Source organism: Strongylocentrotus purpuratus, unplaced genomic scaffold (genome assembly GCF_000002235.5).
Source record: "Strongylocentrotus purpuratus isolate Spur 01 unplaced genomic scaffold, Spur_5.0 spur5_scaffold_6, whole genome shotgun sequence".
Taxonomy (NCBI): Eukaryota; Metazoa; Echinodermata; class Echinoidea; order Camarodonta; family Strongylocentrotidae; genus Strongylocentrotus; species Strongylocentrotus purpuratus.
This window is the reverse complement of record NW_022145612.1, coordinates 57,185,794-57,211,515: the sequence shown is the minus strand read 5'-3', so window position 1 is coordinate 57,211,515 and position 25,722 is coordinate 57,185,794. Positions and strand designations below refer to the sequence as shown.

At 35.7% G+C, this 25,722-nt stretch overlaps 2 protein-coding genes across 2 annotated transcripts; both read right to left on the bottom strand.

Annotated features, from left to right (window-relative positions):
• Positions 1 to 5,017: 5,017 nt before the first annotated feature.
• LOC115919415 lies at positions 5,018 to 8,074 on the bottom strand. Its single transcript, XM_030973135.1, has 3 exons — positions 7,730 to 8,074; positions 6,265 to 6,389; positions 5,018 to 5,724 (listed from the first exon to the last, which is right to left on the bottom strand). Exons 1-3 carry the CDS (start codon positions 7,962 to 7,964, stop codon positions 5,251 to 5,253), a joined length of 834 nt encoding a protein of 277 aa, XP_030828995.1. The 5' UTR covers positions 7,965 to 8,074; the 3' UTR covers positions 5,018 to 5,250.
• A 6,626-nt stretch (positions 8,075 to 14,700) lies between these two features.
• Positions 14,701 to 18,476, bottom strand: LOC100889413 (metalloproteinase inhibitor 2). Its single transcript, XM_003725477.3, has 4 exons — positions 17,821 to 18,476; positions 17,109 to 17,273; positions 16,492 to 16,616; positions 14,701 to 15,491 (listed from the first exon to the last, which is right to left on the bottom strand). The coding sequence occupies exons 1-4, from the start codon at positions 17,963 to 17,965 to the stop codon at positions 15,060 to 15,062; spliced, it is 867 nt and encodes a 288-aa protein (XP_003725525.2). The 5' UTR covers positions 17,966 to 18,476; the 3' UTR covers positions 14,701 to 15,059.
• Positions 18,477 to 25,722: the final 7,246 nt, after the last annotated feature.

Sequence of the window (25,722 nt, the reverse complement as noted above, 5' to 3'; positions counted from 1 at the left end):
TTCAATCAAACTCAACTTGTTGTTTGTCTTATAATAATGTGTAAACAAATTCTTTTCTTATTTCTGCCATGTATGTGCACCTGTACACTTTATTCAATTTAAACAGGAACGCTGTCCAAGAATACCTTATAAATCTAAAGTTCTCTCATTCTCACGCTTACTGCGATGAAATCAAGTTATCTAGTTCCAGAACTTTTCAGCACTTGTGTCCAGTTTTGTTTCATTGCACTTCATGTCATTACATATTTGAAGGGGGATTTAAAGAATGTAGACAAGGATTGTATGTCACTGGCGTACATTGAACCCCAAACAATGAGAAAGTGAAACTGAAACAGCGCAGGTGTTAGTGTGACACCCTAACATTAATAAGATGGGAACATGAATGTAAGCCCAGACACAGCGGGACACCTGTTCATCTGTGTCTAGTATAGATACCAAATATGACCCTAACATTATACCATCACAGGTGTTAGATTGTACCACTTTAGAGTTTGATAAGTTGTGAATCAAATAATTCATCCCAATTCTTCTTAAAACATCATACAACATAAGAATATTTGATGCTCATTCGTTGACTGCCTAACAAAGCTGTAATCAAATTACTATCTTGTTGATACCAAATTTGAAGTCAAATTCACTCGTTCATGATGATATTCTGAGAAAGATGATAAGATCTTAATATTTTCATGGTAATTCTGGTACAATATGTTTCAATCTTGTGATTGAATCAAATGGAGTTATGATTGCATTTCTTTAACAATGTATTATGTTCAAGTTTTTGTAAGTGCACATAAGTTTACATTTTACTCTTGTCTGCTGGCACACAAAAAGACCTTTTTAAATTGACTGGTGTAATTAATGCCTAGGTCACATTTGCTGCTATTTCTTTAAAAATCAATTCCTGAGTCATCAAATGACTAGACTTTGGGTCAAAATTTCAAGGCTTTCCCAACTTCTTAGACATTATTGACAGGTTAGAAGCATTGTTTGATGGACTTGGACACACCTTTTGTTTCCTGGTGTAGTTGTAACACCAGTTCTGTCTGCTTGCACAGGTAATTTCCTCCTGCGAAGTATGTCAGCCACACATCCCTACATTCTCAAGGACTAGACTGAGCCAACAGAATAAGAATCATGCTTAATAGGCATACATGACAACAGCGGTGTACTGGTGGGGGCTTGGAGGTGAATGGAAAAAATTAAATAAAAAAAAAGGAAAAGAAAGCAAAAGAAGAAAAAAATTGGGGTGAAAGAATACCCCCCCCCCCTAAAAAAAAAATATATAAATATAAATTAAGTACATTTATCCTTAAATGGGCACCACTGACACTTTATAATTCTAATAAAATGTTATCCAAGTAACTGTCAATGTTATAGACTTGTATCAAATTCTCTCATCATCATCATCATATCCAAAGCTCACATGTCAATGTAATTTAATAAGTCACTACCATCAGCAGCATATCCTCCTCCTCCTTCTAATTATCATCATCGTCATTATCATCATCATCATCATCATCATCATCATTACCTTCCTCCTCATCCTCCTCATCCTCCTCATTATCATCATCATCCTCATTATCATCATCATCATCATCATCATCATCATTATCATCATCATCATCAGCACCATCCTCATCATTATCCCCATCACCATCATCATCATCATCATCATTTCCTTTTTCTTGCTTAGGTCATTTCTTATAACTGCTAAGATTGGCTTGTCTAAAATTGCCTTGCATGATATCATTTATCTTAAAACATACTATTATTTGAAACCCTGTCAATCAAATTCAGTCTTGGAAAAAAGAAAAGCAGCCATAAAATTGTTCCTTTTTACAAATAATTTATTCAGCACATTTCATATATAACATCAGAAATATTTCTGTACACACAATACACAACTTTAACTACAATAGACAGTGGTTTAAACAAAAACTACAATGAAAATCTGTACAGTAGTCTCAAAACACACCAACAAAAATGTTACTAGATTTGCATCCCTACTTTTGTCTTTTTTTCCATTTCCCTTGCCCTTCATGATTTTAAATAGCAAAATGAAATAAGTAACAGTTGAAGAGCACTAAACATAACATGACCATTTCTCTATCTAATCCTTGCACTATGTGCTAGTAATACTGGATTGCACTTTTTCAACCTCTGTCTTTATTTACAAGTGTATATTTCAAAACTCCCAATTCTCTAAGCTGCAGAAATAAAGATATTTTCATTGTTACTACACAGCATAGAAGAACATAATGCTCAGCTAGTAATGTGGAAATTGGATGAAATAACTTAGACAAGAAATAAATCTCATGAAGGTAATTGTCTTCTTCAAGATTGTTCATTTGCCATTCTGCTAAATTCAGAAAGATTTTGAAAAGGCATTTTGAAGATGAAACATATTTCTTGCAAAGATTCCATTAGTAATATTATTGAATTCAGTATAGTATATATTATTGAATTCAGTATAGTATATATTACTGGAAGTTTGCTATGCTGACATACCTACATCATATACAAAAATCTTCTGCTGCAGAGTTTATTACATTTTTAAATGTTAATTCATTAACCTCAATAGTTTGGTGATAGAAGTGATAGAAAACTTGAAGATCATACTGGCAATTTGATGTTGGTTTTCTCTTCTTTTTCAATTTAATGTTGGTTTTCATTTTCCTTTTTTTTTTTTTTAAATGCCAGGTTAACCAACCCATTGCCTACAGGAAATGAGCAATGTTTTGTATCGGAAAAAGATATTTCAGTATTCAGTAGGTTAAGATGTTTGGTTAGATCATGTGATGATCAATCTGGATTGGTTCATTTGCTTCATCTATTCTAGTCCTTGGTAAAGGGAAGGAACTGGTTGAAAGTGAACCACCAACCCTAATGTTTGAACAGATTTAACCTTAAAAATGTCACCTCCCCCCTAAAACTTCCACACCCATGACTCAATAATAGAATTGTAATGATTAGGTCTTTATTCTTTTATACAAAAAGAAAAAGAAAATGGTTGTATGGGCCTTTGTAGTTACTTCTTTGACAATGATTTAGGCATCATTACAAAGACTCACTTTTAAAAACTTGATTCTATATTACTGCCTCACAATAAACAAATGATAATCACATTTCTTTTAGCACTAGATTGTAAAGATGAAATGTACTGTTTACTCAATATGGTAAACCCAAACATTTGTGTATATAAATGTGACAGTTTGCTTTTTGTTTGAGAATTTTAAACTTTACATGTAAAGTGTACAGGTTTATAGTGACATCATTAAATCAATAAGCTTAAATAAGTACATGTTGCAACTTCTTACCACTATGGTTTCATTACAGTCTATTGAAAGCCAGAGAGGAACTAATGTCATGTTAAAGATAATACAAAGTTTTAGTAATATTTCTACTGGATTGGATTATGAAATTTAAAATTTGCATTACCATTGTGAAACCTAGTGTTAAAATAAGCAACTTTGAACAAATTTGGATCTCAAACGCTAAGGATTTTGAGAATTTTAATTTATCAAATTTATTGGTGCTCCCGATAACTTACAAATAGCGCCTACGGCCATACAATGGTAGCTGCAACCATGAAAATCTCGGAATATGCAGTTCTGATATATAATTTCCAAACGGGAGTAGAAAATTGGTTGATTTTAGTCAAAAAACATTGTTTTGAAGCTATAAAGCAATATCAATCTTGAGAGGGAGCTATGCAACATAAAAAGTTTATTATTCACAATTTCATCACTTTAGAATCGATTTCAACCCTGACAGCGATCATTAATATTGTAGGCTCTCATATGCTTCCAACATGTTCATTTGAAGCAAATTCATGACCCCATACCAAAACTTTGTATTACCTCAAAACTAAGCAGCTCCCTTTTAATTGTCAACAAATATAATGATGATCCTTCTTGCATGCTATGACTATTCAAGTTTGATAATAATAAGAAATTCCTTTAACAGAATATACAATAATTCTCTAGAAAAGTAAGCATTAAGATTTGCTTAGAGTGTTGCCTAATTTTCTACTAAGACATGCACCTGTAAAGTTTTCTGTGATTTGGAAAAGTCAAACATTCATGAAGTTTGTGTCTGTCTAGATGTCACTATTTCAGTCTAATACTGTCACTGTTTTATGTAAAGGAATACAGGGATAAGTGCCTATAAAAAGGGTAGCAACTAACTGCAACACCATTAAACCTTTTATATAAAGACCACCGGTACAAAAAGATTGATAAGAAAAGTAGTTTTTATATGTAGGTGGGTTACAGGTTCCTTTGATCCAGTTTTCATTGAGAAACTTACCTCACAGGGAAACAAAATGATGTCCTATTTGACAGGTGGTCTTTCTATACAGGTGGATGCAAAGGATGTTTGAATGTATATAGTACTGCCCAAACATTGCTAAAACTCAATACAATGATGACTCAGTGAAGATTCAGCAGTGAGAGCATTCCTAATAAATAATATAGTTTTCACAAATACAACCCTACAACATGTGCAACGTGGCAGCAAAGAGCTTCCATGAATCTGACCATCTTTTACTAAGATCTTATATCAAATGCACTTATTGGAAGAATCACAAGTATTATTGAATGATTTAATTATCCTGTATCTTGGCAACTGCATATCAAATGATATTGTCTTGAACTGGGCCCAGTTTGAAAAAACTTGTTATTAATAACAAGTTATATTAACTTGTTACTAGCTTGTAACTTGTAGCTCACAAATAAGCTACTGAAATCGTGTTATTTGATTGGCTGAGAGCAAATTTGTCATAGAAATTTAAAATTTGTTATTGACAAGAAGTTTTATGAAACAGGGCAAAGTTCAAGTTTGAAAGCGAATAAAGACTTTGATTTTTGTTTTTACTTCAAAGACAAGGAATCCAAGGGCTTGTTCTTTAAACACAAACTTGATGCTGATTCTTCCTAGGTGATCTGACAAATGTTACTCAATCGACATTTGCTCTGAACTTTAAGGTAAGGGTTAGGTATGCTATGGGGCTTTTGAATGTGTTAGATACAATGTTTGGTTGAACTTTGAAGTCAGGACTTTTGTGAGTGGAGGACAATGACTGCAGAGAACTAGCCACACCAAATAATTTATTGTGAAGTAGCTTCCTCGTTCAAAAGGCTCAACAGTCATTAGAGGTTGTTTTTTCCCAGATGCAAGGATACTGTATCTTTTATTCAGAATAGAACAGGGAAAGAAACAGTCCATCTCTGGGGTTTTATTTTTTAATCATCATTCCATCAAAGCAGTTGATGTTTCCAGTGCTGTTCTAGTTCCATTAAGTAAAATTTGAAGGTATTTGACAGGTGGCCTTTGTCCTTCTCTTCTCTCCTGTTTCTTCTGTCTTCTCCTCTCTTTGGCCGCGGCACAGCGCCTTATGTATCTCGTCGCGGAACTCTTGCATCGTGGTCTAGTTTTAGGTACATCGGCGGCTAGGCGTTTCATTTTGTTGCGATGTCTCCACACCGCTTCCCGAGCATTGTAGCAAAGGTTGTAGTTTCTTGAAGGTTCCCATAGGCAAGTGTCGTTGGCCCATATGCAGTGGCTGTACTGCGTCTCACAATCGTGCGACTTGTAGAAGAGAGATGCAACAGGGTTGTAACGACAACTTCCGTCATCCCAAAGAGGGGACTTATCCACATATGAAGCCGTATATTTGTCTTCGGAATGAGTGTCTATATTGATGATTCCAATTACGCCTCTTATCTGAAAGAGAATTCAAAGATATTATAAAGTCAATTAAAATTCTTGAATGAACTTTTCATGTGATGCTGCTTAAATCTTAACATACCACTCAACTTATGTACCTGTGCCACATATCTAAAGGGGTATTTTTGTTAATTGATTCCAGTGTATTTTTGATTTTCAGGTGTATAAATTCACAAATCACATGTGATAAAATAGGTGCCATGGAATCAACTAAGACCAGAAAAGGATCAATATGCTAAGAGATTGCAATGCTCAGTGCAACCCATCTCTTACTTGGTACCTGCCATAGCACTCATGTCCTGACACTCATAGCAATTCTTTGATTGTGCAATCAGCCCTCACGATGTTGTTAATACACTTTGATGGATCTAGACTACTAGTACTTGATCTTCACTTTTGGTAATCATGCCCGGAAAGTCATTCCATGATACATCTTACAGGCTTGGAAAATTGTCCTGCTCTTTGCTAACCTAGCAATTTTCAACCAAATGAAGATGATCATTAATGGGTATATGATAATCCAACCAATCAACTCACCCTACAATCGGCGCAGTTATTGCTGTATTTAGATGTCAGGCCGACTAGTTGCTCCTCAGTTAACTTATCCCATTCGAACCACATATCACAGTATGTCACGTAGTTAAGGTCCAGTTTGATACGACCTATCGGGTGGAAAAAGATTGTAATTTAGGTTTTTAAAATGAGGGAAGATCAAATAAGGTATCAAGAAATTCAGTAAGAATGCTGTTAGCTCGAAGGTGTACATGTAGTGAAATCTCTTTTTGTAATGTAAATTTCACTTGAAATCTTCAATTCTTGCCATCCAAAATATTGACAGAATAAGAATAGGAATGAAAAAAATTCTGTAGAAATGATTGCAATCATTGGAGAAGTTTGTTCCAATAGACCATATTTAAAGTAGATTTCTACAAAACAAGACGTTTTTCTCCCCTACTGTTAGGATACCGTTAGGAACCCGTTATACAATATAAAATTGACAACTTTGTTAGAGAAATATCTACACATTTGAGAGAATTATAAAACATCAAATTTATATATAAATCTTGAAATTGCTTATTTATAATTATATTGCAATTTAAATCTCTTATTTTTTTCTGAAAACTCTGATAAAGGAAAATTAGTAATGATTTTGGTTCTGGTGATATCTTTTTTAATTATTCTTGCATAAATGATATGATTCATGTATTGTATTGTATGTCTTGTTGATTCCAGGAGACTAAATTTAGGATTCTTCCAGATCAGCTCAGTAGATTTCAAGAGGAAAACAGGTTATATGACATATATATAAAGTCTGGTGCAAATCTAGATCTGAACAACATTCATTGTTTGTCTGAATGTTTATCTGAATGTTTTGGTAGTTTAATAATGGAGTGATTTATGTAAGTACGATTAATCTGAGTACAGCAAATGACATTCTCTCTGAAATTGGGTTATTGGATTCTTTGCAATTACAAGCTAAAATAGAAACTCATTTAGCATTAAAAAATAAATCCTAATTAAAGTATGTTTTTTGACGAGAGTGATTAATGATAGTTTGTAATGGATTAGGCATATTTTTGCTAAAGTATTCAAGAGTATACCCCTAAATGAGAGAGATTAGGCTATGTTTGTGGTAAATAATTAGAGAGCCAGAGCAGACTCATTTAGGGAAGGGTTTTTTGGGTGGGGGGCAAGGGTGAGAATATTTTTCGTACGTTTGGGACTGTAATTTCAAAGCTCTGAGGAAACTGGAAAAAATTCTGAATTTTAATAGCAAAGTGTTCATCCCATAAACAAATTTAATGAGTAAAGGTAAAGCACTAAACTATATCCAACCTCCTTATCAAGTGTAGTAATCTTACTTAGTATATTACGGTAAACAATGAAAAAATGAACATACAAATTGCACTTAGCAGCCAGTGATTTACAATTTGATTGGTGATGAAACATCAAATATAGGGCTGCAAAGAACTAAATCAGTTTAAATACTTGTTCGATTTACCTGATAGTAGATATACATCATCAATGATTAATCCAGTAACACCGCAGAGTCCACCAGCATCGGGAGACTGGACCCATATCTCATCAGCTTCTCCTAGGAAATCTCCTCCCTTGAACACGGTCAGGAGCTCCACACGGTAGCCGATCAAGAAACGATAATTCAACGGACGACTCTTGTCCGGATGCTCAATCCTCTTCCTCTCTAGGATTTTAGCCTGGATAACTGTTCCATTCATTGAAAATTATGAGGGAGAGAAGAGAGAAGGAAATGATTTTTTACTTGGTTCTAATTACCACAATCCTGTTATGCTTTTGAATGGAAGAGCAACTGTTCTATGTAATAGTACCAACTGTTTCAAGCCATTGGAAAAGTTCAGAGAGGGGAAGAGAATAAGAAATGAGTTTACTAAGTTACGACATTCTAAATATGCATTTGGCTGCATGAACAACTTTCTTGCATAGTAGTACTAACAATTGTTTGAGGAAGATTTGGTATGTTTATGTTTTCAAGAATTTCAAATCTCAGTTGTCAAATTGCTCAGTTCTCTTCTTCTCCACCACTTTAGCCTGGATGGCTGTTCAAATCATTTAAAATTTTGAAAGATGAAGATAAAAGAAGAAACATATTTTACTCGATTGATTCCACAATCTGAAGATAATTTGGGCTTTATGAATAAGTTTTTTTGCATAATAGTATCAACAAGTTGAGTGAGGGAGAGATTGTTATGCCACAAATGTTACTGGTGTGTACGTTTTCAAGAGTTTCTTCATTTGAAAGTTTACCTGACTTTGATGTACAACAAATTGATATGTTCTCTTGAAGTACATGAATTCATAGAATCTTTTAAGTTCTTCACTTAAATTTTACTTGAAGAGCTAAATCTTAACTGAAAAGTTTTCTGGAATGTATTTTAGTACATTAAAAAAAAAAATTAAATTGGGAGGGAGGTATATTTTGGTCACAGAAAGAACTAATTCCCATATTAATGACATGTATCAAAATGTCTGATATGACAAATGCCTCATCCCACATGTATTTTTAGAATGACTTGAATCCTAAACCCAAATTTATATCTGTGCATGTGAATTTTGTTTCACATTCAATGAATTTCATTGAGTTGTTATGGCGATGAGGATGGTTGGAAACTACTTGGATGGAGTAAGAAATGTCAATCTCAGCAAAACTCTCTCTAGACCAAAGAAGATGCAACTGAGTAAGTCAGCATGCAATCAACTCTTATTACAGTGTCTGCATGGTTGAATATTGCATCAGCGAACTATAATCTAATTGTGTGGGTTTGTCTGAAATAGAATCATGTCTGACTGTCAAATCAAATCCATGATTGTCATAGTTGAAGTATTATTTTTTTCTGATTATCTTTTATTTTTGCTTCTAAATATATATTTTTTTGGAGGCATGAATCAAATAGTAAATACTTAAACAAAAGCCACCTTTTTTATTATTACAATTGAACATCAAATTGATGAGAAAAGATTAAGACTTACCAAAGTCGGAGCGGCAAAATTTACTTTGAGGATGGTCTACAAGGCAGTTACAAGCCTCACTCTGTGACAAAAACTGAAGGAAGCACACAAAGATTACACCACCACTCCAAACGAAATTTCTCAATTCCATCTCAAAATCAAGATATTTTTTTCTTCAGGAATCAAAAGATATAAACACATAAATTAGCAAAAAGAAATGAGATCCAATTTTGGAAGCACAGATGCGATGTATCCTGCGGTTAAGTATGCTGATTCGGTTATGTTCATCAAAAAAACATTGTTATTTCAGATTCCTTGGATAATGCTGATGATACTGTCCTGATACTGACAAATCTGCAACACCGACAGCTCTTTTTATATCCCCTTAGCCACTGCAGACTCTCTCGTTCGTCTAACCAGCCTCCCCCACCATCCCCTAATTAGCGCCCTACATGACTCCAGAATTCCTTTTCTACCTTCTCTTGATGTGGGGGTGGGGGCGCTGGCTGGCACGGGGGGCAGAGAGATGTCTACTCTAGATTCACAGGAACATAGAGATAGAAGAAGAGTGGAAAGAGGAAATTGTATATTTAGTAAGATTGTATTCTCAAACTACCAATCACAGTGTCTAGTGAAAAGATGTAGTCTATAAAGACACAGAAGTAGTGACGTCAAATACAGGCACCAAGATGCTGAAGTTTGTGTTATTAAACAAGAAACTACTGTGTGGTCATAATGATTCTACTTTATATAAAAGCACAAACGACTCAATTATGGATTAGTTCTAGGCTTTTTACTCACAAGTATCAACATTTTTGTAATTTAAAGTTATACTTGGTCTTTTGTTTAGAGACTAGTTACCACCACAAGAATACCGGTATCCAACATGTTGTTCTTTGACTTCTCATTGGTTGGTTAGGCATGTGCACTTCCTTGCACGTTCAAGCTTCTGTAAACTTTGTTTGTTACTTTGGTCTACATTGATGTATTACAGACTTAAGCTTTATAGACATTAAGTGTATTAGGGATTAAATGATGGCTTAATTGTATTCATGCCAATTGTTCTTGGCACAGTACCTCCATATTTCTTTCATTCTCTCCTACCATCTCTTAGCTGCCTCTCTCTCTCTCTCTCTTTCTCTTTCTCTCCCTCTCTTTCTCTCAACTCTCCCTCTCTCTTTCTCTCACCTCACTTACTCTCTTTCGTAGCATGTTATTCTCCCTAGCACATTTTCATGTGATGATCTTCCATCTGTTCTGGCAGAAAAGGCTGTTGACCCAGCCAATAGTCACGTTCTCGCAAAACATTCAGCTCAGATTTGGTACCAATTTATTGCTAGTCAAGCTCAAGGCCATATAGGAAGGAATTGTTTCAGCCACCGGCTTCCAGGATGAAAACAATACAGAGGGTCCCATTTGCTCAGAGCCAGAAGGCCATTAACTCAACAGAATTGTAAGAGTTCATGCCCTTTTGGCTCTCAACTTGTGATAGTTCTGTGTAGAAACAAAATTCATACCGCACAAACAAATTATTAGATGACGACCAAAAATTATTTTACGGCCAATAAAAGTAATTTTAGGAGGGATTTTTCTGAATCTTTTTTTTTAATTATTACTTCAGTTTTTCATATGTTTGCTCATTCTGTTCTTTTGGTGACTTGTCGCTGCTCTGCATATGGAAGCTAGAAGAGTCATGTGACCAAAATTTGAATAGTTCATCTGTGTTTTGAGCATGAGCATTTAAAGTGCAAAAAGTGGTGGAATATCTGCCAGCATTAGTTTAAAAAAACCACACTCCAGAGATGGGTTTTTTGTCTGGTAAATGCAGCTACTGAAACATTTGAAACTTTTTTTTATTTCACGCTATCTGATACTGTACTTTGATATTTGTCAATTCCAAGGACATTGTTAAAAAGGAAGGCTCATTGTGGCGAGGAAATGATGACATCACAGCTTCACCCACAAGAACATCATTGAAATGGTCAATTATAGGGTGCGTTGGGGTACTAGTAAAAAGCTTAGAAGGTCAATCACTTTTAGGTTGGTCAGTAGGTGCTGTACATGTTCAAATCGTTAATCTTAAATTCATACTCCACATTTTTTTCTAAAGAAGGCTGGTCTTGCTGAGTAAGGTGGAAATAGAATGAATTAGATGTTGTACCTCAGATAACCAATAAATGAAAAGAATGTGATCTCTTTTAAATATATATAAATGAGTTGATTCATAGTATCCCTTTGTAAATTAACTGCTACTGAAAAGGTAAATAAGGTTTTTTTCTTTTAAAGACAATGTGGTTATATAAACCAGTTTGGTTATTCAATTTCTGATCACATTACTAAATTCCTGAATTCATGTGAATATGTCTTTTAAGACTGATAGTGTGACGTAGATATATTTTTCTCAGAACAATATTCACACTACCCCAAAATCTACTAGACGATAACGCCATCCATTTTGGCCCTGCCCTGCTTTGGCAGACACTGCCACACCCTCCACCTGGGAGCAGAATTTTTGGGGAATATCTCACTTCATCTCTTCATCTCTTCATCTCTTTATCTCTCTGTATGTCTATATCCCCCCCCCCCCCCCTCTATGTTTCAAACAGATGAACATCTTCAGTTTTACGTGACTTACCATATATATATATATATATGCATGGCCAGTATGTGAAATGTAATTTCAGACAAACTTTAATTTTTGAGTTGCCAAACCTTGCCAGTAACAGCATTTTCATTCAAGAGGACAAAATAAAAGTCATGTTACAAGAACCACGACCTGTTACACCGATGCCAAAATTCAAAACTCACACTTGTCTTAAGTCTTACATTCAAATTTTAGAAAATATTCATCCCTGACTATTTTTGCCAAAGTAGTTCATTGGCCCAATTAACCTGCTGAATTATGAAGTACATGATGATCATCCCGTATTTCCACACTGAGGGCAAAGTGCCAGATTAGTTCTAGCTGCACTGCCCATGGCAGTAAAGCGGTTAACACTGTCTGGGCGGTCTGGATCATTGCGTGATACACGCACTTGTTGTGGAGTGGTTTGAGGCCAAGATGGGGGAAATTATCAATTAATGAGAAATTATGTGGTAGATATTTGGCTTGTTTTGACGCCTTTTTCTGATTATTACTTAATAGGAGGTGTGAAGGAAACACCCTCAACCTGTGGTGCTAAAGATTTAATGTAAGTGTGGGCAGGGGCAGACTCAGGATTCTGTAATGGTGGAGGGGGCACAAATTTGAAGGGAATACAATTCTGACAAGCAAAAACTTGGAAATGATCATCACATTTTCTTTTGCTAATTCACTAACAATCTTTTTGACAACCAGTCAGATTCTCCAGATGCCTTTTTGAAAAGCAGGGGTTGAAGGGGGGGGGGGGGGTTCCTTCAACTCAACTCTATTTTGATCATTTCTTGATTCTCAGCATGTGTGAAACCATCCAACATGCAAAGTAACTCTTCTCCTTCAATATTTTAAATTCACATAGCTTCCATATATACATGTTTATATATAGGTGCTAATAATGTCATGAATGTGTTTGAAAGTCTGTTGTTGATCCTTCATTCCTCTTCTGTTAACACTAAACAAGAGAGGGCGTGTGTCTAATTATTACACAGAGAGATAGCTGCGCAGATGTTAAGCTAGATACAAGAATCAAATATAAACTTGCCTTCCAAGCAGCTGTGATACTTCCCAGAAAAGACTATTACACAGAAATAGATATCCTTCGTCATGACGTATGTATCAAGGAAGCTAACAAATACAGCTAGGGATTAATAGCTAGTTTTTTATTTGCGTGAATGGATCATCATTTAATCCATTGACTATGATTAAATTATTCAAGTTTGACATCATACTGGAGACATTGATCAAATAGATAACCACTGGAGAACACTCTAGGATTAAATAATAACCAAACCAAATTTTTGCCTCTCTTCTTAGCAGTTTGGAACTTGAGTAAACCATCAAACTTTGTTTTAATATTCCCCCCTGCTAAATCGCAATATATTCCTCTCATTATCAGCATTATTTCATGTCTTTTTAAATTTTCCCTAGTTTATTAACAGATTAAATGTGCTTTGTTTTTCTATGTATATTTCAATACCATTTTAAATCCATATGGATGCATATGGACACTGGTCTCATTACATTTCTGACAGTTTTATCCCTTCTTTCATTGGCATTATTCACCCCTCTGTCTTGACTTGGATCAGTCCAAAAGCACTTCTTCCAACTGGTTGCAAGGAGATTTACTTTCCTCCAGATGCCCAAATATGGTAACAGTGCTTCAGCCAATTATTTCACTCAACTGCATATCACTGAGCCTCAGCAAGCACTGCCTACACACATACACTCTAGAGATGTGTATGGTGTGCATACATACAGACTGTTGTGTGTGTATATTTCTTTAAAAGTTGGGCGGGTTCTAAAACATGCAAATGTTTCTGATTGGATAAAGTATAATGCATTATGCATGAGATGAATTAGAGGTGTGTCATTGGTTGTTAGTTTTGCCACTGGAAAATTTCAGTTTGATGGAATGTAGTGGTGTGGATTGAGGTCAAAAATCAATGTATCATTGGGTCACTGTCTTGTGTTTGTACATAAATTATATTAAATTGATTGAATTCATGTCTATATTTGTATTCCTTTCCCCCTTTTATTTGGTACATGTCCTTATATAATTTATTTTTAGTGAAACAAAATTTTGTCTAAATTCATCCCTCTCTGTCTCTCCTACCAAACTTTCTCTTTTTCTTTCATTCTCTCTCTCTCTCTCTCTCTCTCTCTCTCTCTCTCTCTTTCATTCTCTCTCTCTCTCTCTCTCTCTCTCTCTCTCTCTCTCTCTCTCTCTCTTTCTCTTTCTCTCCCCATGCTATGGCTTTTGATCTTTTTGTTCCCTTTTTTTCCCATTTCAGTTCATTTCTACTCCAACTACATGTATGTCTTTTTGTCCTCTGTTCTCCTACCAAACTTAGTCTGTGTTCCTCCCATCTCTCTCTCTCTCTCTCTCTCTCTCTCTCTCTCTCTCTATCTCTTGCTATCCCTCCCCTATTCCCCCTATCTCTTTACCATCCCCTTCTCTCTTCTCCCTCCTCCCTCCTCCCTCCTCCCTCCTCCCTCCCTCTTTCTCCTTCTCTTTTAACTTTAATACTGACATCTCCCCCCTCTCTCTCTCTCTCTCTCTCTCTCTCTCTCTCTCTCTCCTCTCTCCCCCTCTCCCCTCTCCCCTCTCCCCCTCTCCCCCTTGCATCACAACTGGCTGCAACACCATGAATCAGATGCTGAATTCTTTAGACCATACTTTTTCATTATGACATGAGTCCAGTTTATTACACATAGTATAAGTACAAAACAAGGCAAACATTTGATTTCAAAGAGGCAGATAATATAATTCATAGATAAATAAGATATTTAAAACCAACTGAGTGAACAAAGTTTTATATTAGATATTTCTTCGTCACTTCAGTTTCATATTTTCTTTATTTTGGTCCCTTGTTTGTTTTCCAATATCAGTCTTGACACTTATACTACAATTAATACCCAAATACACATCACTTCAGAAAAATGTACTTTACAACAACATTACAATAATAAACAACGTAATCATAACATTTTGCTAGTGGACCCTTTCTATACTCTGTTGCTTTTGTCTGATGTCATTAATTCTCATCGTATTCTTTCGTCTTTCACTTGTTATTATTGCAAATTACCAATAAATAAACTCCCTCGTTCTGAAAGAATACGAAAATGATATTGCACCGTTTCTCACGTATAAATGCAGCAGTGAAGAAGTTTTTTATTTAAAAAATGAATACTAAACAATGAGCCAAGGTTAAAAATTATTGCCAAGAAAAGATGGGATAGGCCTTTCTCGTATCCTCTTTGGGCAGACAACACCGGTGGTAGCCTGCAAACACATCTCACGTAGGCAGTCCTCCTGGATGCCTTTACAATTCTCTGGACAGGTCCATCCTGCCAGAAAAGCATAAGCTCCGCCCGTCTGCAAGCAGGCGCTGTTCTTGCGCTTCTTGGAGCAGAAGACGTACTTCTCTGACTGCAGCCATGAGCAGCGGCCTGTGCCGTCCATGTTGGGCACACAGACACTGTACGAGGTCTCACAGTCATCTACCATGTACTGACGAGATGCTAGAGGGTTGTAGAAACAGTCTTCTGTCCTCCATAGGTTTTCAGCGTCGCTATGAACCTCATTGCCTCCCAGGAAGGGGTTCATATCAGGGCGGATTAGGGAGTGCGTCTCATTGACCTGTGGAAAAAAATCATATTTGTGATTATCATTATTGAAGTGTTAGCATTGTACTTCACAGTGTAATATGATCCTTGTTCTTTTTTTTTTTTTTCTTTTCTTTTTGTTTCATTTTATTTTTTACTTTTAATTTGTGTTTTTTTCTTGGGGGGGGGGTGGGGAGGAAGGGGTTTCTTAAATCATTTTTTTGTTTCAAGATTTGTTTCATTCCACACTGTTATAACCTATATTTTGTTGAAGATGATGAAAATCACATTAAAATATTCAGTGTAAACTTATGATCCATTTAGAAAGTAATAAAAATACATAAAAAAGGTAAATGTGTTTGCTAACTTAACAATAAGATGAAATTGTCATATTGAAATACAAAATTGATTTGTGATTTATGAAATATTATTGTCCTACATTTTTGTAAAGTGTCTATCATTTTGTCCTTGAATCCCTTGACTTTTGAGTGTCTACCATGTACAGGCACTGCTGCTAGAGGGCAGCATTCCTGTTTAGAGCTTTCCCTATTTGGAGTCACACAACAATGACAGGAATTGACATTGTGACCTCAGCAACTGAACTAACATAGGACATGTTTGTAATAATACTTTTCTAATTACTTAAACATGTGAATGATGTCAAAGATGACATTTGTAATTCATAGATAAGCACATTTCTTGGTCATGTTAGATTCATTCTTTCTGGCTCTAAGTTGTAAGAACATTAAAGTAGTTCAGCCTATTTAGCCTTGCCAGATAAGCTGAGCAGAATTGTGAGGGGGCCTTTTAATCGGGGGGGGGGGGGGGGGCTCATTAGTCCATCTCTCAATTAGTTTTGTTTTCTTTAATGACATTTAACCCATGGCTTCTCAACATTCATGGACTACTGCTTTTTTCCCGATCTCTCAAGCTTGGCACATAGACCATTCAAATCTATAGCCAATGGGTTAAAGCTAGTATTGCATCTTTATTCAATTAATGGCACTTGGAAATAGAAGTGATGATTTGCTTACCCTGCATTTATCACAGAAAAGTCCATAAACATTTTCTACACCTTGTCTCTGGACAGATGTAAGGCTAGACCATGGCATAACAGCATCACAAGATCCAATATGGAGAACGTTGCCATGGGAACTCCCTGTAATGAAGAAAAGCATATGTAATATTGAAGTTTGTTCAGAATGGAAAATATTATGCTTAATACATAATTGACACTTTAGGATTATGTGCTTTTTTTGGCATCCATTCACTTTCATAATGAGCCTCAAGCATCTCTCCCTCTCTCTCTCTCTCTCTCTCTCTCTCTCTCTCTCTCTCTCTCTCTCTCTCTCTGTTACCTCTCGTGCTATCTCCCTCTTACCTCTCCTTCTAACCTCTCCTTCTACTCAGTATATATGTTATTGTCTCCCTTCTCTCTCCGTATAGTTCATTTGCTTCTATTCTCTAAAACTTTCTCTTTATCATTCTTTCTTTCTGTCTCTCTTTCTCTCTTTTTTTTTTTCTTTTCTTTTATATCCATCTGCTTTTTGCTAGTTATCCACTATATACATATCTGCTTGTACCCCCCCCCTCTCTCTCTCTCTCTCTCTCTCTCTCTCTCTCTCTCTGTAGTTATGATTGTTTAACTTACCCATGATGAGGTAAATGACCCCTGGTTTAAGATGAGACTCTCTACAGCTCGGTCTGTCGAAGGCTACTGTCAGACCCCCTCGCTTAGTAGCGATGAAAGAACTTGGTGACTTGAAGAGACTAACCACTTTCACAGTCATATCATCTTTGACTCGTCCTCGTAATACTGTAAACATGAAAATATCATTAAAAAAGGGGTTATATCAATTGTTTAAACCATATTCTCTGTTTTTATATTATATTAAAAACACACTGTACTCTTTTGGATAAAAATATTGACTTTTAAACACAATATGATTTATTGAAAGATGCACATCAATATTTGTTATGCTGCCCTTTTGTAGGTCAAAATAGTTTATGTGATATAGTTTGAAACAAGATACAATTTACAATCACTGATTTAGTCAGAATAAATGACAATGGTTGTCATTAAGCACCTGTACAATTTGTTTACTCATATAAATCCTTCTAAACTCTCATTGCTTCATTAAAACATTTTTTTAAAGACATTTTTCGATTTTGTTATTTATCTTTTAAACAAAAATTGGTTTCATTATGATGATGGCATTAAGTTGACTGTATAATGGCTGAAGTTCCTTCAGGAGCAGCTATTTTACTTTTATTTTTTCAAAGACATATTTCCCGTTGTTTCCTGCACACTTTAATTAATTAATCTGTCACACATTTTGTTCTTAGATTTTTTAAAAACTTACCAATCTCTGCATCACAGTATTGCTGTTGAAGATGCTTAGCTGGACACGATGAGCACGGTGATGATAAAGATGATGCAGTCATCATCACCGTCATCATCACCACCGCCGTTAGTACAATATTGATGAAAGCCACGAGTGGAGACATTTTCTGTTTTTAGTGTTGTCTTGAACTTTCCTTTGAAAATAAATATCTTCAGTGTGATGTTACGTCCCTTTGAATGAAAGGAGATGCCTTATCACTTGAATTTATCAAATGTGCCAGCAAATTGTCTTTGCTGTAAAAGACTAATAGATTGTCCAGTGGATGCTTTGCTTGAAACTGAAGCTTAATTTTCTGTAGTTGAGCGTGGATCCAGATGTGAGAGCAATAAATCTAAATCTGTAGATGTTAAGTGTTGCTGTTGATCATGTAGCAAGCTATCGAATGTCATCAATCTTGAGAACGAGTGACGATTTATACTCCACGACGACGTCTCTCTACTCACTGCCTACGTATGATTACATCACAATGCGAAGTTGATGATCCAAATCTTACTAATGAAATCCCACTTAATGAGTGATCAGCCAAGTATGTCCTTTGTCTTAAAAATAGCTCCCCAGTCCCGCCTGCCTTCCGGCGGGCGATATGAATTCCAAACAAACAAACAAACAATGTGAGATATAAAAAGAGTCAAATTTATCACTTATGGCACGAGACGGTAACCAAAACACACGTTCCTGAGGTTTGACGTTTGGCCTAGGAGTCAAGAAAGATTATTGGTTCCCTGCTTGAGGTCCTCCAGCTCTATGATTGGATGATGAGGTCATCTTACTACCACTGGAGAGCATCTACCAGCCCTTCCTCCTCCTTCCGCCTCTTTTCTTCCTACCACAACAGCGATTCATACTAGTCTCTTAGTCCAGACTGTATAGATTCATGTGAAGCTTGTACAGGTGTGTTTAAGATCGTGATTATTTTTGCAAAGGAATTGAATAAACAATATGAACATGTCTTTCCAATGGCTTGAAAATTGAAATTATTTCATATATACAAAGATATCTCCCTCTATTGAATACAAAACTTATCATCAGCACCAATACTGTGGAAAGCAGAAGAAACAAAAGATATGCATTTTTTATTCAGCAGTATTATCACAATATTGTTGAGCTGTTAAGATTTTCCATTTTATATATTTTATTTCAGGTTATGATTATTGTTTGCCAAGATAACCTCAACATCAATCGACATGTAAGCCAAATAAGAAAAAGAATAATGATTTGACAGATTGTCATTCATGGAGTTTGTTGTACACTCAGCCAAGATTCACTTAAAGTGAAAATTGTTTACACAAATGTGTCAAAATATTAATGTTATCACATAACAACTGTACTTTGTGAATTTACTACGTGACATTCCAACATTCCTTTGGTTTGAAACCTGCATGACAACAAAGTTAGAGGTTGCGCCGTTCATAGGTGAAAACATCATTTTAGTCAAGCCACGAGCCGAAAATTTCAGCTATGTTTTGGAGCCCAAGTGAGAGTCTCCTCTTACACCAAAGAATGATGCGGTTTCCTCTCCCTGCGTTCTATTCCAACCGCAATCAGCCGAGGAATGGGAGAGTATCAAAAGGGTCAGATAATGTTTACAATTTTCATTATCACAATGGCATTCCTGAAAGAATAGGTGTAAAAATATTATTATTTTCCTTAGTTTTTATCTTTTTTTCCCCCCTCCTATTTTGATGTTTTCTCATCCTGTGAGAATTATTTAGAAAAAAATCTCAATTTTTATTAAATTATCTATAAAAAACAAAGATAGATTAAACAAGAATATTCTTTAACAGCTGCCTATTGAGTGTGAAATTATGATTCCACAATTTGTCAGGATATTATGCATAATTTCAGTTATAAATACAGGAGCTGTCCATATCTTCATTTCATACTGAAATGTCTCAGATCCTTTTCAATGTGGAACCACTTTCATTTTCAGATTCTTTACATTCTGAAGCTGTCAAGCCTATTTTACCCTGAAGTGATATGTTTCATGTTTTACATTCCTGGTGTTGGTAGTATAAATAAAGAATAAGAAAACCTGCCTTTGTGCTACGGATATTAAAGAATAACTTTTCCTCCATTTTTTTTCAAAATTGTAAACCTTTCATTTCAAAAGGCATAGCCTTCATAGCTAGATAGCATAAATATTTCCCATAAAATCCACAAAGAATGTGTTCGTGTTTAAAGCATCATTTTTTGTTCTTTGAGAAAAAAATGAAAAGAAAGAAATTAGAATATAACATCTGCCAACCACCATATTGAACACTGCAATGATTTATTTTAGAATGAACTAATATTTTCATTTCATAAAGTCACAATTGTTACAAACAGTATAGTCTTAAAGGGAAGGTCCAGGGTATAATTTGGATTGTTGTACTGCTTTAGAGGCAGCATTATTTCCTTGTCATATATAATGATCATATTCTTCCCATCAGCAGTGGAAATAAAGGTTTTTGTTTCTTTTTGGGTGCCACTTTCAAACCAACCAAGAAGTTTGTGAAAGGAGTCATACTTTGTTAGTAGAAGAAACATGAAAATAGAGCAAGACAGAGAGAGAGAGAGAGAGAGAGAGAGGGGGGGGGGTGGGAGAGTCCAGGACACATGAAGAACATGTTGATGCATCTATTAGACCATGGATAGTAGGTCTGTGATTAGACATTCTAATAATGTATTTAAAAAACAGAGAAAATCATCAGTGATCAGAAATATAATGCATTTGGCAAAATATGTAACTTGATGTCTGACACAATAACACTAATCTTTTCATAATCTTATCATAATCTTTAACCCTCTCAGTTGTGGCATGTATGACGTTGGATTTCTTGAGCTTACGTGATTATGATTTAATTTCATCATATAAGGGACAAATTTGTCTTTCTTCCCCCTAACCATGGGTCAGTGATGACATCCTAATCAGTCGGTGATGACATTCTAAGAAGGCGGGATGATAATTACTGGGTCAGATTACATTGGTCTACTCTAGCAGAACCTTTCCGTCTCCCATCACCATATTCACTGGTGCAGAGCGTCAATCATAGTTCTCTGTCTCTATTATCTCCCATCCAGGGGCGTAACCAGAATCCTTTACAAATGGAGAGGGGGGGGGGGGGCAAACTTATGTAAATTCTCTGAAAAGTCTCCCCCCCCCCCCCCCCCATTTTTAAATTTAAAATACATAAGATGTCTTTAGGGTATAATATTGTAAAGGGTGTGCAAGAATCAAATTTGAGGGCACCCTTTTTGTTCGTTAATGTGATTTACTGGGGCACAGACAAGTATCCCCCTGCCCCGAGCTCCCCCTAAAATCCACCAATGCTTCTGTTTAAAACCGGGTAGCAGTAACTAATAGTGTCAATGAATTGAGAGGAAAAAGCTTGCTGTGTCCGTGTAGATATATGCCCTTTTGCCTCTAAGTTTCATGCATAGTAGCCACTTTGTCTGCTGTTTTCAATTAGTTTTGCAATAATCGTCTCACCTCATTTAGTGATGATTATTATCCAATTAAGATGTACTTACAGGAACTATGGTCGATTAATCTGATTGGCTGCTTGGTAAAGAGGTAATGAATATTGTGTTTCCGTAGTGATGTGATTACATCCTTCCAGTAGTTCTGTCAAAGTTATATTTTTGTGTTTCTTTGAATCCTGCTGCTCTTTTAATCTTATATATCATTTCATTAAGTAATTACTTGCAAAAGGATATTGGTATTGTTTTTTTTAATAAGTTTGCAGGCACAAACCCTTGTCAGTCGTTGTGCATAAAATTGTCTGCAATATGAGACTACAATATGCTCTGTACTCTGCCGCTCCTAACAAATTTTTTCACATAGCCAGAAACTGCAAGATCTAGGCTCTGCTCAAGGCCTTAGGCATCATGGGAAAGGGTCAAATTGGAGTCTGTGCTTGCAGACTACATGGATATTGATAAACTGCTATGAGTTGTTACTGCCTTTCTGGCTCTTGAGATGATCATCAAATTAACCTGGAAGGAAATAGGAGACTGGTCTCAATCAAGGGAATAAAACAAACAAGGAAAATAAGGCGCAGATAAATCTTCGTCAAATGTTATTATGAAAGGAGTGGCAGTTATTCATACTGTTTCAAATGTTTTTATCTTCTTACCGGATGTGGATGCAGACTGCATAAACACCATTTCCTTTATTGAGAAAGATTTGTAAAGAAATCATTTGTTTTATATAATTAGTTATAGTTAATGTTTGTATGATGTAGAAAAGGAAAAATACTCAATGCATATCAAAGATAATTTAATATTTTGTAACTAGTGGATTCTGTAGTGGAATCGCAATAGCCAAATCTCACTAAAACATATTAAGTATTAATACAAGTGTTTGAGTTTCAAGACTACTAGTATTCATTTCCTAAAATCATTAGTATTGAAAATGATATAGATTACAGAGATTCCTTTGATATGTCTCTTTTAGACTGCTTCTCACACCATTTGACTGTTCCCTGTGTAATGAGGAACATCTCATCGAAAGTGACAGGACTTTTCTCTGACACCTTCAAATGAGTAAGATTAGAGGCAGTCAATATAATGAATATCTAATGAGCAATAAAACTGTTGTAATATGACATACTGTAATGAATTATCAATTAATGAATTGCTTATGCATTGTTTTTTTTGTGCACTGGAGTTGTGCCAACAGACATGGGCATCGCGAGACCATTTGCCTGGAAGGGGGGGGGGGCAGTGTCAATTTAGCTTAAAATTTTCAAAATAAACCCCCAAAATGCAAAGAATTCTCTATCAGCACATTTTAAAATTTCACGTTGAAATTTTGATTAAATTGAAAATTGAAAATTTAGTTTGTTTGGAAAGACTACGGGTATTATACTTCCTAAATTCATTACTATTCATAGTTTAATTTTAAAGACAAAAACTTCCTGAAATTCATGCATATTTCACGTAAACCTAGTAGTGATTAGGGATGGTCGACCACCGTGTCAGTTTCAGCTCACCACCCCACACTACCCTCGCCTCCTGACCACAAATGATGTCAAGGAACCACTCACCTGGAAAGAAGAAGTACACTAATATTGCACAAGCTCCGTCGGAAACAAAGAGCGCCCTCTCAAAATTCATGTCCAATAGCCGACACGCTGGTCAAAAAAGTGGAGGTGATGTTTAACACAATCGCAAAAAACTTTCCTAAAATCAACCAAACGCTATTTCACTAGTCTTGTCTATCACCATTTGAAATGAACGATCATTAAAATGACATATCACATAACCCAAACATGCTATGGGATACACAGTTGGCAGGCGCGTAGCCAGGGGGGGGCGGTGGGGGCGGTCGCCCCCCCCCCCCAAAACGCCGGCCAAAAAAAAAAGAGAGAGAAAGAGAAGAAAAAAAAGAAAGAGGACGTAGGAAGAAAAAGGGAAAAGGAGTCGAGAACGGTACAATGAATCGTCAAAGCTTCCGCGCTTCGCGCGGGAAGAGGGAAACTGAGTTCAAATTAAGAAATATGAGTCGGGAAAGGTACAACGAATCGTCTTCTTTTTCTAATAATTTAATGAAACATCAAAGCTTCGCGTGAGAGAGGGGAGGGACTGAATACAGATAAGGATGAAGAGTCGAGAGAGGTACAACGAATCGTCTTCTTTCTCTAATAATTTATTGAAACGTCAAAGCTTCGCGTGAGAGAGGGGAGGGACTGAATTCAGACAAGGATTATGAGTCGAGAAAGGTACAACAAATCGTCTTCTTTCAAAGCTTCCGCGCGAAGCGCGGGAGGGGGGAAACTCCCCCCTCCCTGCACCCACCCCCCTAGGCTTCGCGTGCTCACTCCCGCCCCCCCTAAAATGAAATCCTGGCTACGTGCTTGACAGTTGGGTATAGAAATTGGGCATTGAGTTGCTTTCTCTAAAGTGTTTGTGATTGTGTCGTATATTGTAAGCATCACAACATTATAGAATAATAATATTATTATTATGTTCATCTTTTGAATTTAGATAAGAATTTAAAGACACACAAAATGTAATTTCCACCAAATCCATATTGATATGAATTATTTGTCACCTTTTTAGATGAAAATTGTGCAGAAACATCAAATTATAGATATCTGTAACTTTTATAGTGACTACCATTACAGACTTCTTTTTAAAATTTGCTTAGATTTGTTGTTTCGTCGGTGCATTTATGATATGTTAATTTGTTGCGCTTTTGAAATTTGTATATTACTGATGAAATCCTGCATATCCTGCATACAGCCCTCACAGATATTGTGTTTTATGACTAATCTTGATTTATGAGGCTTCACTAGATTGGTTTCGAACATTAATAATACTGTAGGTGAGGCAAGAAGGAGTGGCTACATAAGCCAACCAGCACAAAGAAATAGAATCCCATTTGAATATCCTCCTTCAAATGTCATAATCTCTTTACAAATTCCAAACTATTTGATAACCTGCATGCATCTCATACAGATATAGGGCTTGATGGCCTCGTCTTGTGGGGTTTCTTTTGATTATCTTTTGAAAATTCACTACAGATACAAACGAGCATGGCCAAGGGTTGGGTAATTTTCTTCAGCAATTCTGCACAAACAAGGTGAATCTTGATTAGATTTCCTGCATTGCATGTCAATTTTGAATGATGTGGAACTCCCTTAATGTTCTCTCTGATTTATGTCATGTTTTCATCATCTTAACATCTAATGTAGCTGGCAGGATAAACATTGCTCTACCAATTAAGTCTGTATAATAAGAAGTTCAGGTGCATGGCACGACTGTCTTTAGATTGTTTCTTTTCTTCAATCCTGCCTGATCACAAGTTTAAAGCGAAGGTTGAGTTCTTGTGAAAGTTGTAGAAAAATATAATTTGTAAGCTTTCTCTTAAGCTTCCTTTTAATGTAAGTTTCATTCTTGAAGTTGGATACAATACCTCTAAACAAATCTCTCCTGAAAAAAGGATTGCTCTTTATATGCCCCCTTAGTGAAAACATGACAAGAAATATCTGAAAAGTTAGGATCAACCATTTATTCCATATGTGTTTAAAGTCCCATATAACAATTTCTGCAAGCAGTGCATGTGACCTTTAGCAAGATTTAGTCAATTTTTTATTGTTGATCATTCCAAAATCTCACAGTATAATTATGTACTACAAATCAACCTTTCCCAATTGCTTCTAGGCAGTTTCTTTTACAATGTAATTACATAACCAGTACCCAACTTTATCTTTAAAGGAAATCTGCTGTCAAAGAAAAAGAAAAAGGGTGGTGCTTCTAATATAATTTAATTAATGATTCAATTATCGTTTGTGATAATGCTTACATGATTCCAGAAGAAAGATCCATTTAGAAAGTGAATATGATACTCTTTTCTGTCAGCACTTGATTGTTCGACTTGTCTTACAATGTGACAATGGGTAATTATTTCATGTTGGAAAATCTAATCTGTTTTCCAGGTGAAGTATGTATTTTTTGGTCATAATGATTTCCAATCAAGTTTAGGAATATGAAATTATCCTACTTTTTCATTAGAAAGGAAAGCATGACAAAGAATAGATTGCCCATCTCCTCTTCTTCTTCTTCTTGAAATACGACCTGCTTCATTGATTGGAGAATTAGAAATCATAAAACAAAATTTGTGTGAAACAAGAAACTAACATCTGTTGTGGTAACCATAACATGTAGTATCAGTTTCTACCAACTTGAAAATGTAGTTGGCAATATTTCATCTTCTCCTGTGGACCTCCTCAAGCCAAACAATTCTTCACTTCTTCACTTACAGCAAGTATGAAGAACTACTTGGTCTGAGAAAGCCCACAGGTGTGGATGAAAGCTTGCCTACTAAGTTGGTAGAAGCTTTAATTATTAAAAGAAACAAAATAGCCACAATCGTTG